A 17,052-nucleotide genomic window follows, 5' to 3' on the forward strand; every position below is an offset into this window, starting at 1 on the left:
TATGCCTAGGAATTTCATGATCTCCCTAAACGTCACTAGGCAAATCGTTAAACGGTGAGTTTTGAACGATATTTCAGATGTCGCTTGGTTAATTCATGAAATGGCGCCATTTCACGATATGCCTAGGAATTTCGTGATCTGGCGGAGTTTACGATCGGCCGCCGACATATAACATGCAACGGCAATAATAAGTTAAAGCCGATCTATTCAAACTCCTCAGTCTCATTTACAACTTGATAGGCAATAAAGCTTGACGCCACGGCAGCAAACATGCTTTTCCTGACGCGTCATACAAAATTGACGAGCATTTTCTCTTTGTTCAGACAGACACGGTCATGTTTGCACGGAAACGCACAAATCCCAAGTTTCTCTGTTCAGTGTAGGTACACAAGTTGTCCAAAATACATATGCAGAGATTTAGTCATCGTTATTTACAGTATTGGCTTTGGAAAAACGAGTATAAGCAAGGTTAACATATGTGAGGATCGAGTTTGAGTTTTAACCAGGAAGTGAATGTCCCCCTTTTCGGTTGCTAGGTATGACCTTATTTGCACACGTCTCGCAACACACATCTTAAAAATTTAAAATTAAAACAGTAGATACATTACAATTTTAAAGACCGTAATAAACAAATAACTGAATTAAGTAGGCAATGGGTGCCAGTCTCAGCTTAAGCTAGATTGGTGGTATATAACCAGCCAGCGCTGATTTTCAGACTGGTCATTTATCACGTAGGTCGGGTCGGCCATGTTTATAAATAAGATTTGTAAAATGTGTGTGTGGGTGTGTATTTTATTTAATATGTTTAACTTTAATTTAATTTATGTTTTACTTATATATTCCATGGTTTTTATGTTTTGGGTTGGTTTCCTTTTAGAAAATTCAGAAGGTGTGCCTTGACCATTGTCTTAATGGACTTCTTATTCTTTATTTTACACAGGTTTTCTGGTAGAAACGACACTTCAACTTTGGTTGATGAAGATGACGATAGAAGACTACAAAAGCATAATGATATACCATTTACCTCTGGCGTGCTAGGATCTTCATCGATCAATGTTACAGGAAATGAATTCGCTACAAAAAACAACATAAACCTTAGAGTAAAGGTTAAATAAATTATCTATTCCAGTTACGTGCTGTGCATAAATAAACGTTTAATTACTTGGCAAAATAGCATTACAGCAACGTTCAAAGATTGCCTTTACATAACTATTTGCAAAATGTATTTTTCTTATGTTTGCATATAATTTAATAAGTTTTTTAGTATGTTGAATTGAAAACAATAAAGGTTCCATTACCTACTCTAGAAAAGTAGGTACAGTCTAATCATTTTCTACAACATTTTCATGACAAGTGTCCCACATGGTTGTCTTGTCAAGCTATGTATCTATGTGAATGTGATGACACAATGAGCTTTTGTAAAAGAGTTCCATAATGAGTCATGTCAAATGTTACAATTTTATTTACCTAGGAACTCATTATTCATCCGCCATAACCTCTAATAGGTACTTAGTTTTCTACATTTTTTACCGAGTAACGGTCAACTTGTTTTAAAACTGTCTTTTACTCGACTCTGACTCTCTAATAAAATGGTTTCCGAATGGACAAAGACAGAGCTTTAAAAAACAAATTTACTTAAGAAATACGCATAGAAAATAGCCAGATATATTTCCTGTAATGGTATAATATAATATACAAAATGGCATAAGGTATAATAATCTATGTATACTTATATACAATACAATACAATGACTCTTTATTGTACACTTAATATAAATAGTAGGTAAGCGATGCAGAAAACAGGTACACACAGGGAAAATTAGAAGTAAGCAATAGGTGGCCTTATTGCTTAAAAGCGGAACCTTTTTTACAGAAAGAAGGAAGGACTACCTAGTTTACAGCAGGTGGTGCATCAACAGTAGATCAGAAAATAAAAACCCAACAAAAATACATCTACACATACATATATCGTACATGTAATACACGTCTAAAATAAATATAGGCAGCGATCAATTACCATTCTGCGCTCTAGGTTCCAACTATTGGAGCCACCTGGTAGGGACCTCCAGGGTGCCTCGAAATAATTACACCCCTGCCAGCGTAAACGTCCAGGTGTTGGTTTCAGTCCTGAGGCCGTATTGTCTAACGCACTGACGTTTGTGATCACAATCACCATCTCTTTCTACCCTCGTCTTATACCGTGTGACAGAAAGAAGTGGTGAAAACGATTGTGATTCAAAGTGTGTAGAAAATAAAGCCTCCGGTAGTTGCTATCTTTAATTTTATGTCACTAGCAATAGAGGTGACAGCAGTGTCTCAGCTATTGGCCATTCTCATGTCAAACACTGAGACATTTACCTTATTTTTATATACATATCCATTATGGGAAATATAATGAATCTATTAGAAAATCACTCTTAAAATTTTAATATTTAGTGAAAGGGTTTCATTTTTCATCGCGCCTAGACGATGTACCTCTATTGTGGTCGTTGCTATCCGTCCATATTCACACCCACAAATAAAACTTTTACCAATCCTATCGATGGCGCGGCAAGGTGATAACTTTTAGAAAGTATTTACATACATTTTAACGGGTTATTAAAATTAACGGATGTCTATCTATTGTAAAAGATCGAGAGAAAGCCTGGCAATAAACAAACGGAACTCATTCGGCCGCCAGGTGCTAAGATGCCAACGTTAGAACAGAACATCACCTGTAGTGTATATTACAAAGTGCAATGTATCAAAATAAAATTTCAGTGAGGAAAATACATAAGCCTTATGAAGTCACTGACCGCATTAGCATTCTAATAGTATTTTAAAGATAATTTCAAATATGAATTGGCAAATCAAAAATCTGATCTGCATATGATTTCGAAAATAAATCAAATGTGAACTAAGTTAGTAATACTTTCTCTTGGTCTACTTAAACTTTTGAATGTTTCTTCATTATCTCTGAACATATTGAAGGAATTTATGATTATGAGACACAAAATACACGAGAGATTTTTTTTCTGTTGATGTTAAGCTCTTAAGCTCAGGTTAGTGTAATGTTTCAGCACGCGTCCCGAACTGACGAAGCCCCGGGTTTGATCCCAGCCCCAGCATTTGAAGATGTTCCATTGTTGGTCATTATTACGCGCCGTGGCAAAGATGAAACCTTTGACGCAAAACTAGAGCAAGTTTGGTAACATTCGAAAACAAATAAAAGTAAAATGCGAGTGAGAATAGAAGATGTATGGCCCCCGTAACGGAGGCGACACGCCGAACGCTAACAATACACACAATGACCGGTGGTAATGCGACCTCGTTACTCTCAATGTTTTGTACTCGTTGTGCGCAGTCTTAGTTGGGATCGATTTTGTGCACGCAGCCTTAGTTGTGATTGTTCAGAGCTGTCATGGCTAGTCAAAGACTGTGAGAGCATCAATTATGTGAAACAGGAGGTGAGGTATTGGTAATACCACTGTCACTAACGTAAAACAAGAAACAAGTACGAGTATGAATAATTTATCCACGATGGAACAAAATACTAAAAAAGTTGTTTAGTTCATAATAATATGATTAATTGAAAAATCTTCAAATGAAAATGATATGAATTTGTTTTACCTTTCAGAACTTACTTCATTTTAGCGCGTATATATAGCATAAATAGCGAAAATTTCTATTTACAAAAGGTGTCTGAAAATTAATTCGGAATATTTCAGCACATCGCCATCATGTACATCCTACTGCTCAGGCCTCCTCCCAGAATAAGAGGGCTTGCGACGTAGTTTCGTAAATACATGGTTTGTTTTTAATTTACCGAATACATACCTATTTTATAATTTTTTTAATCAAACTGCAATCACATTTATCAACTACAATGAGGGCTATCGCGTATGAATTCGCCGCTAGAGGCGCTAGTGTAGCGTGAGGTCTCCGAAATGTCAAATTTCATAGTTTTTGGGTCAGCTACGCGGGTTAATTCATAAATAGAATAATTTTGTGAATATTTTGCATTACCTGAAATTAATTATGGCAATTATGCGTTACGGGGCAATGAATGTCTGTGTTTTGAGACAGTTTTGTCTTTCGGAAAGTTCTGTCCTCCCTTTTTTTCCGAACAAAACGGGACTACGCAACACTGGTTGCTCGATATTTTATGGTACCGTTTTAAGGTGTATTGAATATGATTTTAATATAAACTTTGTTTTCACGCCTGTAATAACAGACTGTGAAAGCCACACTTAAAAACCTCACGCAACAGTGGTGCCATCTAGAAAGACAAAAAACGATAGCTTCATTTAATACACACCTATAGGCGTGATTAATCATACTAACCCAACCACCTGCTGAGATCTATTCCTAATCGATTTCAAGACATCTTGTATACATAGCAGCTCTACATCGAAACCAATTAATGTGTCCGATAAGTCCAAGTGCTCGACACACTAATGCCCAATAGATGACACTCTGCGGTCATTTCTATTGGTATTGGTAATGACATAAGATTAAAGATGCCAACTATTGGGACAGTGACGAGCACTTGTACTTTAAAGAGCATAAAGTTTTGAAGATCTGGCTTGACTGCTTATAAAGGCGTATACGCGTGCGGTCAATTTACATTTTAATATTTAATCTGTTAAAAACAATGTAAAATCATAATTAAATTTAATTCAGTTTGTGTTTTAAGACCAAGTTCTCAAAATATGTAATTGCCATGAGCAAAAAAGCTCGTGGTATTTGATTGATTGACCTTGAATACCTACTTCAATTACTTGCCAAAAAATAACTATACGAGTTCTTGTCTTATATTATATGTTGGCCGGATCATTATTAGGGTTTCGCAGGCGAAGGGTGAAAAGCCTATTACGTTGCTACGCTGTCCGCTGCCTGTTCGTCACAGAGCTGTTCCTACCTCATGAACCGTAATAGAAAGACACCTTGAAATTTATACATAATTTGGATCTCTATTGGCGCTAAGTCAACAAATAACCAAATTAAAATAAAAGTCAAAAAGTTTTTTTTCGAATGCATGGTTACTCCCATACAAGAAATAGTTATAATATTCTTTTTGTGGCTTATGGCTCTGAGACGTATGGTCCTTGTCTGTTGGCCTCTAGGAGAGACTCAGTCATTATTGAGAATTTGAGAGAGCTTAGTAAGAGTCCCAATATTCGACATGTTAATACCTAATAATTGTCACGTTGCTGTCACCTCTGTTAATGACATAAAATTAAAGATGACAACTACTAGGACAGTGGTAGCACTCAGACGTTTACCTTATTTCGAGATATTATTTGTCCAAACTATTCTATATTTTTTTCTGTTTATTAAAAATTCTTGCGCGCTTCGACCACAGCGCAGCGTAATTGCAACGGGCACTTTCAATACGCCCTAGATTACAGCTTTCAAGCACGCCGACTAATGCTCTTTCTTACCATTATTACTCTATTACGCAGAATATATCATCTGCGCGAGTCGTCTAAATTATGTTACTCATTTGAAACATTTTCCGTAATTACCTTTCTACAGAGATTATGTTGCAAAACATTGTTAGTTGTAACAGTAATCACATAGGTACACAGAAATAATTAGAAACAGAGTTAATAATTAAATACTCAGAAACAGATTAGACAGTTAATGATAAAATACACAGAATAATTAGAAACAAGTAAGTCGTGTAGATAAAAAATAACTGACTTTTCGACTGGAAAAACAGGCTGCTAAATAAATGTGGTTATAATTAATATTTATGATATATCAAATGTCAAGCAAAAAATATAAGATTTAGCAAAAATTAGTAAATAACTAAATGACGCATTTAAAGTATTAAGTAAGATTAAAGTTAAAAATGCTGTTTTCGATTAATTTGATAGAGCTTTTAATGAAATAAATGAGACTTACATAGGTTTTAGCTGAATATATTTTACTTACCAACCCAGCTTTGATCCAATATGTACTCGTATACTATACTAAGGTTTTTTAAACATAAACTTGAGCTTATTTGTATGTACGATATTTTAATTTAAAATAACGAAAGTTTATATTGTCGAATGGTTAGATGTCCTACGTCCAATATGTCGAAAATATATATGTTTATCTACAAAAGTGACATCGAAAGATATAAATATCGAAGTCCAAAATATCGAAGTACAGAGTATCAAATATTATATGTTTGAACTATCACGTGACAGGGTCGACGGAGCTCCGCTTCGCGGAGCTCCTATTCGGCTCAGTTGAGGCGCTTCGCGCCTTGACGCAATACTAACCTAACTAACCTATTAAACAATGAACTACCAAAAAATATTTGGTTCGGTTAGGTTAGAACTGTGACCACAACAACGCACGAGCCGAGCGAGCGAAGCGAGCGTGCCGAGGTAGCGGCCGGCGAGTGCTTAAAATGACTAAATTATGTGAAATAAATGCTATTACGATATTTTAATTTTCGACATTCAAATATATAAATATATGTTGACATTTACAACTTCGATATATTGTCTATCAATATTTTTACTCATTCGATATTTTAATCAATCGACATTTCAATCATAGACATTTTGACCATAGGTATAACAACTTTCGATATTGTGATACAATCGATATTTTAATTTTCGATATTTTGAACATCGACATTTTAACCGTAGGTATTTTAATTTCCGATATTCAAACCAGTAATATGTATTCGTACGGTAGACATATATTTATCCTTGATTTTATTTTACGTAGTACAGTCAAGGAATTTACAATACAATACAATAAATACAAATACTCTTTATTGTACACCAGACATAGTAAGCCATACAGAAAACACATACACAGAAAAAAAAAATTACAAGGTAAAAAAAAAGTTAAAATGAAGGTTAAGATTAAAAATTTAATTTATTGGCCACCATGGAACCTTTTCAAAGGAAAGTCATTACGACTTTCCTTGTTAATTAATGCGATGCCACTATGACGTTTACTGTAAAATGGTTCCATGGTGGCCAATGAATTAAACTCCTTGACCGTACATAATATGTTAATCGGTTTCTCCCTCATTTGTGGATCGATTTTCAAAAGGTTCTTTTTCCAAAAGATTAGGTTCATATTACTTCTGAATTGATGTAGTCCTATTCTACTAAGGTCAAAGTCTGATGATAGGATCTCGAAAAAGTCTAATGTAGTTTTCAATGACATAACATTCTCTTGATCTTCGTATCTTTCGAGATTCGAGATCTTTCGTATCTACGAGTAAACTGGAAAGAATAAAATCAAATCGTACAAATTAAAAGGTGGTTCGCATTGACCCAGTATTTTGGTTAAGGTCAGAGACTTTTGTCCTTCCTAAAACCGATAGTCGTGTTACAAAGCTACCGTACTAATTACGGAATCTTACATAAGTATGAACGGACTTTTGGATCAATATGCAGACAGGTTTGTTATTGCATTGTTGAATATTTGTTGGTACCTACCTACTATCGTGCTAAGCGCGCCCGCGTGCTTAAATAAACATATTATTGAACCAGATTGAACGCAGCATTATTTTTGCTATTATAAATACCAAAGTGAATTTGAAATCGTTTCATTCAAAATCAAAGTCAAAGTCAAAATATCTTTATTCAATTTAGGCTATAACAAGCACTTATGAATGTCAAAAAAATGCACCACCGGTTCGGAAAAACCTCTGTTGAGAAGAATCCGGCAAGAAACTCAACGAGGTATGTTTTTTTAAACAGATTTACAATATTATTAAATGATATGTATACATCACAAGTATTTAACACAACTTTATTTTTAACACAGTAGGTTCGCTATTTGAAGGGATCGCTAATATCCCTGTCCATGATATAATCATTAACTTTATAATGCCTTAGATATTAATGTCTTCTTGACAATAGATCTGAATTTTGTATCTGTTTCATTTATAATATTTCGTTCGTACTTGACTTCGTCTTTACTGTGACAAAAAAATCTAAAAGCAGCGCTAACGCACGGAAGTTTGTCTGGACAAACGTTATATTTCCTAATTTACTATACAGTTTCCTACATTCACTTTTCCCATCGTATGGTACTGGTAAAAAGTCAAAAAATACTTTTAATGCACATTAACTTTCTGTTCACTTTGTGCAAACCCTCTATTGTACGTACACTTACGTCAATAATCAGTTTGACTTGATGTACACATGCAAAAAATCCCACGTTTTTTTTAAAGATAAAACAGGTTTTTTCGCTGATTTGCTTAATGACGGCACACAGCAGTTCAAACATACAGCGCAGGTCGTCTCGAAATAAATTTGCTTACTTGCGACACGGTGACCGAGAACAAAATGTAGACGAATTTCAAGGCGAAATTGTTATTGAATTTATCGTTTGATCATGACTGACAACCTGCCAAAATTAACTTGTAGGTGCCTAATAACAATTAGATTTAGGCATTTGTGGCAAGTTTTAATTTTTAAATATATTTATAAACATTGTGTTTACAAATAAGTAGTATAGCTTTTCAGTTATTTAATTAACACCTTGTTGATAGACTTATTATAAATTACAATCAAGTGATTCTTTGGCTTAAAAACTTTTTTTATTTGAAAAGGGGTGGCAAACGAGCCGTGGATCACACCCACGGACTGGGCACCTGCAATACAAGATTATTGCAAATGCGTCTCCAGCCAATAGGGTTACAATAGAATGCTTAAAACTTGCATGGTTCCTTAATATTTTTCTATCTATTGAAAGTAGTTCGAGAAAGATCGAACGCGATCGATCGAGCAAGTTGCGCGGCGCGCGATTGCGTTGCGGAAACGCTTCCCGCGGCATGCGCCCGCGCTGGCATTGACACAGTAAACAAGTGACGGACAATCTACCGCTACCAATGCCATCTCTACGGACTGCTTGGCACCTTCAAAAAATTAAACATTAACTTGACGTGGTTATCATCTTAGTCTTATCAGACCGATGCCGAAATGGAAATCTTAAAATACGTATGTTGATCCATTTGATTAATGACTTTCGTAGAACGTTTTTACAGTAAGTTTCATAATGATTTTCCAGGTCAAGTAATAGAATATACTTAAATATTTACTTAACTATTTTTTTCCTTTGACAAGGCTCCACAGTGGGTTACGAATTACGATTCAGTTGTTTCGATAATACTCAAAACTTAAGCGGAAGCCGATTTTTAAATAATATGATATGAAAAACTTAATAGTAAGCAACTATATAAAGCTGTTCACTACAAAATCAAGCCGAATAACGAAACGTACGACGCTGCAGTGGATACACTGATTTAACCCTTAACAAATCCCGTGATATAAGTACATACTTAATATGTTTTTGGGGAAATCTTGTTTACCTCAGTCAGGTATTTTATAAAGTAAATTTTGATACCTGCCTGAGCCAACCTGTCATACTCTCGCAGGGTAGCTTGTCTTCTTCGACATTTAAATGACACCCATCAAAAAGTTCCTTATTAACTTTTACTGGCCTCAGCCGACCTATAACTTATGTATCTGCAAAATACCTGACGCCAAATAAAAAAAAAAAAACGGCAAAGTGCGAGTTGGACTTGCGCACGGTTCCGTACAAATTTGTAGGTATGAATACCCAGTGTTAGCAGAGCCCCTCTCCTTGCAGGTGGCAAGACCTTGTGCAAGGATTGCTACCACCATCTTTCTCGCTAATCCTGCCGTGAAGCAGCAGTGCTTGCACTGTAGTGTTTCGGCGTGGAGAGTAAGACAGCCAGTGAAATTACTGGCACTTGAGGTATTCCATCTTAGGCCTCTAGGTTGGCAACGCTTCTGGAATACCCCTGGTGTTGCAGATGTTTATGGGCGGTGGTTATCTCTTAACATCAGGAGACCCACTTGTTCGTTTGCCATCCAGTCGAATAAAAAAAAATATGAGTAGGTTCGCAGTGTAGGTACATTTTAGATGGTTTATTGACATAAGACATAATCAGACATGAAAAATTACAATTTTCAGATTTTTTTAATGATTGTGCTATAAGAGATACCTTCATACAAAATTAAAAGTTTCTGGGATAGCAGAAAGTACCCTATAATTTTTTAGGTTAAGGATTATTTGTATGAAAACACCTTTTTTAATAACTGTATCTTTTGATGGTATTCGCTTGGCTTAGAAGACCCGAGTATAGGGTAATAATTTTAACTGTGCAGGTATCGCCACACGTTCCCGACATAAAGGGTCTTGACAGACAGATGGACGGATGGGTGGACAACAATTTGATCCTAAGAGGGTTTCGTTATTTCCTTTTAAAGTACGGAACCCTAAAAACAATGTGAATGTTATAAAACAAGCTCCTATACCTAATGGTATTGTTTGACACGAGATAAATAATACATGACGTGACAATGTTGTCAGTTGTTTTTGTTTCTTTATTTTTGTAATGAAATATATAGTTAAAGTGTGAAAAGTTTTTCCATGTCAAAGTCTTTATGATATTGACATAAGATTGATTTTGACTTAACCTGTGTAATTTTTTTTTCACTACATCTATAGTTTATTTGGTTTTAGAATCGAAATCATCAAAATGTGTTAGTTTAGACCTATTATTATCTAATTACTTTTTTAAAGTACAATATTTATGAAATGGTGAAAAACCTAACTAATATTAACAAACATACATTTTCAAAACCGGCCAAAAGCGTGTCAGACACGCCCGAAATAGGGTTCCGTAACCATTACGAAAAATATAAGTAACATTTTTCTATTTTATTATGGTATGGTATATCATATTTTATACCTGAGGCTACTATTTACTCTTAAACTACTCATAATTCTCAAGCAAACTTAGCCGCTATAATTTTCCTTCTAAATTTGATATATCTATCTACTATCATTCTGAATTTTTTCAATTTTTTCCACCCAACAGTTTAGATTTTAGAGGGGGGACGACGACACTCGCAAACAGATCACTGAATAGAAAAATTGTCTTAGCAACCCCCCAATGGTTTTAAAAGACCTATCCAACAATAATCCACAATATAGGGTTAATCGGGGAAAAAAATCACCCCCACTTTACGTCTATGGGAGGTGGTGCCCTAAAAAAATTATTTTTACTTTTTTTTATTGTACTACTTTGTCGGCCTGACTGATATGTACGAGTATATTCATGACAAATTACAGCTTTCTAGTATTAACGGTTTCTGAGCTTACCCGCGGACATACAGACGGACAGACATGGCGAAACTATAAGGGTACCTAGTTGACTACGGAACTCTAAAAACACACGGAAAAAAAGGATATTGGAGAAATTATTTTTAATTTATTTGTCTTGATTTAAATCTAGGTAGATGTCAGTAGAAAGTTCGATGTGTATGCATGCGCGCGCATTGTAATACTAGGTTATTTGAGACGCTAGACTTTAATCGACATGATTATTTGTTCCGTGCATTGTTATTGAGATGCAGTTCATGCAGCACAGTGCCCATGGCTCTAGAACTAGAATCATCTAGCCTTTGATCTCCGTTTCTACATATTTAGTTAGCTACATAAGCATGAATATGCTTTTGGGACCGTAAATAAAATATTTGTTTCTTTATATAGCTAACTGAGACAGTCGTAAATTGATCTGTAATATATGCCCCGACCAGGGTTCTAACCCGGGACCTCAAGCTTCATATCAAAACATCCATACACATCAGATTAAAACGTCTAAACTCCGTTTCGTTCCTATTTTAAGAAAGTGCAGCTTACTTCTTTTTAAATTCATTACACAGTGAAACGAACGATCGCAAATTTATGTCAATTAGTCGAAAATACACGTAGACGTGTTCAATGGGAACTTTCTACACTCAGTTACATTATAAAAACATGTAACGGAATTGACATTGCTTTCGATGAATCAGATTGGATTATATAGAGTCGCTTCCACTTCATATTGAGCTATAGATTACAAACCAACGTCAGCGAAATATTATTTTGTTTTAAGAATACTCTTTCTTACCAACCTCTACTTTTTTAAGGCGTGGAAAATGCACCTTATGCATCCCTCCATTCAGGGAAATAGAGAGTAAGTAGCGCTCTCCTTTATGGGCATACCACGACCACACGAGTTCCCACATTTGCCGTTGTGGGCGTTACGGGAGCATGAAGAGACACCTGCGACGACCACTGGCCACCCCGGGATTTGTCTCCTCTAAGACATCGTTTAGTGCTGACTCGGTAACCACTGCCTTCCCCTGCTGGTGTCAGATTTTTCAAAGAGGTTTCCACCTCGCAGCCTTCGCAGCGGGTCACGTTCCCGGCACCTACGGGCCAGGGCAGGGCTACGTGCCCTCACGTCCATGGTCATGACCTCACATCCTGCTCTGAAAGCAGAGCGATTCCTGAGAGCATGATCGCTTCCGTCCTCATTGACATAGTCTGGAAATATCGAAATTGATTGATATATTTTTTTAAATGTTGTTTCATGAGGCCGTACAAGATATTTTTCTCATGTCTTGTAATGTGCACGGTCTCACATAACAATTTGCGCTACTAAATTTCTTACAACACCAACAAGATAGCCACCCATAAAACACTAACAATTTCTAAAAATCTAAAAGTAGGTATGCGTTTTTATATGTAGAGAAGATATTCTTAAGTGCACCATCACATTCGGCGAATCGTCCCCATTGCTGTCCGAGGTCGTCGACACTGACCCAACGGCTTTAGTCAAAATCTCGCCTCTCCCTCTTGGCAGAATCTTGACCGTAATGATAATGATCTTAAACACGCGCAAGCGCACTTTTTTAACGTCATTGCTTGACGAATTAATGAAATATGTCTTAAGTAGATATTACCCTATATTACCTATGCTTGAAAAAAGTATGTTGTTACGCCGTGAAATAACTAAGTTTATCAACCGTGAAGATTATTTAATTGGCGATATGTGCAAATTTATTAATAATCATCTGATTATTATTAGGTCACTACGTATTATTAGTTTCATAATGTAACTCGTAATTTGGGAGCCGGTTTTGAATTCTTATTCATGAAAACATTCGAAACTGAAAGAGTAGAAAATCATTAACACCATGGTTTTATTCATTAAATGAAAATTTAATTGGAGAAGGATTTTTATAGCAATTCTACATCGATTTATATTTATACTATTTTCGATTGAAATTTTCACACATGTGAATTTATATAAAGTGGCATGTTGCCGTGAGTTCTGTCTCTAAAACTACTCTTGTATTTTTTTTAAATGGCAAACGAGCAAGTGGGTCTCCTTATGGTAAGAGATCACCACCGCCCATAGACACCTGCAACATCAGGGGGATTGCAGATGCGTTGCCAACCTACAGGCCAAAGATGGGATACCTCAAGTGCCAGTAATTTCACCGGCTGTCTTACTCTCCACGCCGAAACACAACAGTGCAAGCACTGCTGTTTCACAGCAGGATTAGCGAGCAAGATGGTGGTAGCAATCCGGGCGGACCTTGCACAAGGTCCTACCACCTGCACTGCCTGCTGTATTTTTCATAATGGGTGATTTTAGTATAGATAAAGACCAACCCGTAATCAGCCATGCAATCTTCCAAAACTTTAAAGCTATATTTTTTGTTTCAGGACTGGATGATACAGAAAAGCTGGTTAAAGGTATCGGTGGCGAATGCTACTCCTACGTTGTTAATCTAGCCGACAAGGACGATATCTACAGGGTTGCTGAGAAGGTTCACAAGGAGATCGGCAGGGTAAGTTCCTATAAGTATAGGAAGTTGCAAGAGAGTTGAAGTGAATGATTACACACACAGTTACATGAAGTACTGATTGCATAAAAAAAATTAACCAACTATAAAAACCATGAAATTAATTTTCTACCAGTCTGAAGTCGGTGCCTCAGCACGAGCCGGCAGGAGTGGACCTATAGTCGTCTACCTCACCTACATACTATACGCAATATACGGCTTCAGTCACTCCTGCTGGCTCGTGCTGAGGCACCGACTTCAGACAGGTAGAAAATAATTTTCATGGTTTTTTTTGTAGTCGGTTCAATTTTTTGTTATACTTTTTTTTTCACGCTTTTTAGTGTAAAAGATCTAAGATACTTGGTCAAATCTAGTCTTCATCATCAGTTTCACTTCACCAAATCGTCACTACTTTAAAAAAAAACTCTTAACTCAAAATCGATAATTTTCTAAGTGAGCTTTATGAACATTACGTCAAGGTTCAATTTTGTTGACATATTGATTTTAGATACGAGCTTTTTTCAAAGTAGTGACGAAATGATGATTTTCAAGAGCAAATGCACAAGTTACTACTAAAAATATCAAAATTACCATAGGTGTTCCTACAATATTTAATGAGTTCCCTCGATTTCCTTAGGATCCAATTTTCAGATCCTGATTTGGTGCGTATGGGACCTAATTGAAAGCATTCCTAGACGAACGAAAAAAAAAATTAAAAGTGGTTCATAAGTGACGTAGTTCTGAGGCAACAAACATAAAAAAAAACAACCGAATTGATAACCTCCTCCTTTTTTTGAAGTTGGTTAAAGAGGAGAGTGAATGAGTGAAATAGTAAATATCTAAATCCCGCTGTCATTACAAGACGTGTTCTCGTGTGCGTGACCTCAGCTCTGGTGGCACTACTATACATAATAAGCAGCAGGCAATAATGCATGGTAAAAATTAAATGCGAGTTCATCGTCACTTTTTTCTTATGACGTTAAGAAACTAAGTGTCAGTGGAAAAAGTTTAACGGATGCATTACCTTTTGTGGACGGAAAATTGTTCAAATTTTGTTTAATCCGATTAATGGCTTCTGAATGTCAGTCATTTAAAAGTTAGTAACCTGTTAAAAAAAGTACCTATACCTACCCACGGATAATATCTGTACTTTTACTATTTCTTTAACATCACAATCTAATAAAAATTACACATCTATTTTACATTTTATTACAAATCTCTCTTACGTGGCCCTTATTATTGAAAATAACCTTAATTCACTATGATATAAGTATGTAGGTGCTGGATTTCACATAGCTCTACGTAGAGCTAGAACTCCAAGTGACATTAAGCCTACAACATCGACCGGTTTTTATTGTCATTTTCTGTGCCGTAGCCCAACATTGTCGTAATATTTTAATAATGGCATTTAAAAACATAACAAAGGCGGACAGGTATTGTTCGATTATACTCGTGAAGTGTGCAACAGGCAATTGTATTTGTTGCAGGTGTCTCTGCTGATAAACAATGCAGGCGTAGTGTCCGGCCAGTATCTGCTAGACACTCCCGACCATCTGATACAGAGGACATTCGACGTCAACGTCCTTGCTCATATATGGGTGAGCATTTGAATATTTATAGCTTTATTAAATAATTAGTGACCTTCGGCTTCGCACGAGTATAATTTTTAATAAATAATAAATCTCTAATCAAAAGCACTTCACATTTTTCAACTCCACTTCCGAAAAACTATACCCGCACCGCACGAAGCAGGGGAGCGTCGCTAGTATGTATGTCATATGTACTCGTAGAATGGCGAGTGTCGGAATTGAATTCAACCATTATTATGTAGATAGCTCACTTTACAGATTTTGATAGATATTTAATTATGTAGGTAAATGCATCTATAATAATAAGGAACTTTATGTCAAAAATATAAATAATAGTAATGAAGCATATATTTTTATAACTCTGCCCACTAGGTGATAGACATTAAATTATGTATAATGCCCGGGCAATTTATTTTATTTGAATATTATTATAAAATTGCCTCTCTCTATCGCATATTGGTAATTTTGCCCGATGCCCGATTTATCACTTCGTCCACAACATATACCTACACAGCCTTATTGTTAAGTCAATAAAACTATAAATAAACTCGTGTATGCTTACGTATTTTTGTAACTTTGGTTGGCCGTGTCGATCTTTTTGTAGTTGACTTATTACATAAATTGTAAACTCATTGAAAGTTACTGAAAAACTCAAATTTTATTTAACTGAGACAACTGAGACACTATATAACTTCAAATTGTTTCACTCAAACCTTATGTAACATTAAATCGTTTCATCCTAAGACCTAAAGTACCTCTATCTCTCCCTTCTAGACGGTAAAAGCATTCCTGCCAAGAATGATCGAGCAAAACGACGGCCACATAGTGACCATAGCGTCTATGGCAGGCCAAGTGGGTATTGCCAAGCTGGTGGACTACTGCGCCTCCAAGTCTGCGGCCTGCGGATTCGACGAGGCCCTGAGGCTGGAGCTGGAAGTAAGAGGCGCGAAGGGAGTCAACACGTCCCTCATCTGTCCCTACTTCATCAGGTCCACGGGCATGTTTGAACAAGTTAATTCGAGGTGTGTTTTGGATAGTATCGCATATAGATATTTCTCTTACCTATAGATCATGGATTTCGTGGGCTATGGACGTAGGCTATGGATTATTTTTGTCAAAACGGAACGAACGACTGAATCTCTAGTTACTTTGAAAGTAAAAACAGGTGCTTAAGTTGAGAATACCTATTATCGATCTTGAATTGTAAGCTAGGTATGATAAGATATAAATTGTACCTATACCATGTTTTTCTTGATTTCCTTTAACCTCGACAGACGGAGCAGTTCATTGATAGAAACTACCCGGTTATTAACTTATTACCAGATTTTTTATAGACAAATCTTATTTTTTCATACATATTATAAGTTTACAGTCATTGTGAAAGGCCAAATTGTAAAATTTACTAACTCGACATTGACGTAACACATAAACATTTTTAACCTTCTATGCTTATTATTATGTATGAACTAAAAACACTTTAGTTACGTACTTTAAAAAAGCGTCATAAACTAAGAACTTATACCCTGTTTTACTATGCATATTTAATAACATATCATAATTCTTAATTATCTTTAAACAGTAAGAGCTAGGCCATCATTGTCCTGGAGTAATTAACTTGATTGGACCTGTTGATTGTTCCCTTAAAGTTTACGGCAATCAAAAATAACACGGTGTTTATCAGTATTATAGTCTCTAAGTTCTAAATCTTGAACAAAGCTGTTGTCTTGTGAATTCTCACAGATCTCTATCTATACAAATATCCACCTATCAAACTAAATTTTCTCTCACTACTATATAACATAACATAT

The 17,052-nt window shown here is 35.9% G+C and overlaps 1 protein-coding gene across 1 annotated transcript in view; it reads left to right on the forward strand.

The window, feature by feature from the left end:
* LOC141440909 (short-chain dehydrogenase/reductase family 16C member 6-like) overlaps nt 1-17,052 on the forward strand; it is a 52,024-nt gene that overhangs the window by 28,995 nt on the left and 5,977 nt on the right. The window contains exons 3-5 of the mRNA XM_074105503.1: nt 13,537-13,661; nt 15,143-15,253; nt 16,019-16,266. Coding sequence (XP_073961604.1) covers nt 13,537-13,661; nt 15,143-15,253; nt 16,019-16,266 — 484 coding nt within the window. The remainder of the gene's footprint in view (nt 1-13,536; nt 13,662-15,142; nt 15,254-16,018; nt 16,267-17,052) is intronic.

The sequence above is a fragment of the Choristoneura fumiferana genome, chromosome 23 (assembly GCF_025370935.1).
Source record: "Choristoneura fumiferana chromosome 23, NRCan_CFum_1, whole genome shotgun sequence".
Classification (NCBI taxonomy): Eukaryota; Metazoa; Arthropoda; class Insecta; order Lepidoptera; family Tortricidae; genus Choristoneura; species Choristoneura fumiferana.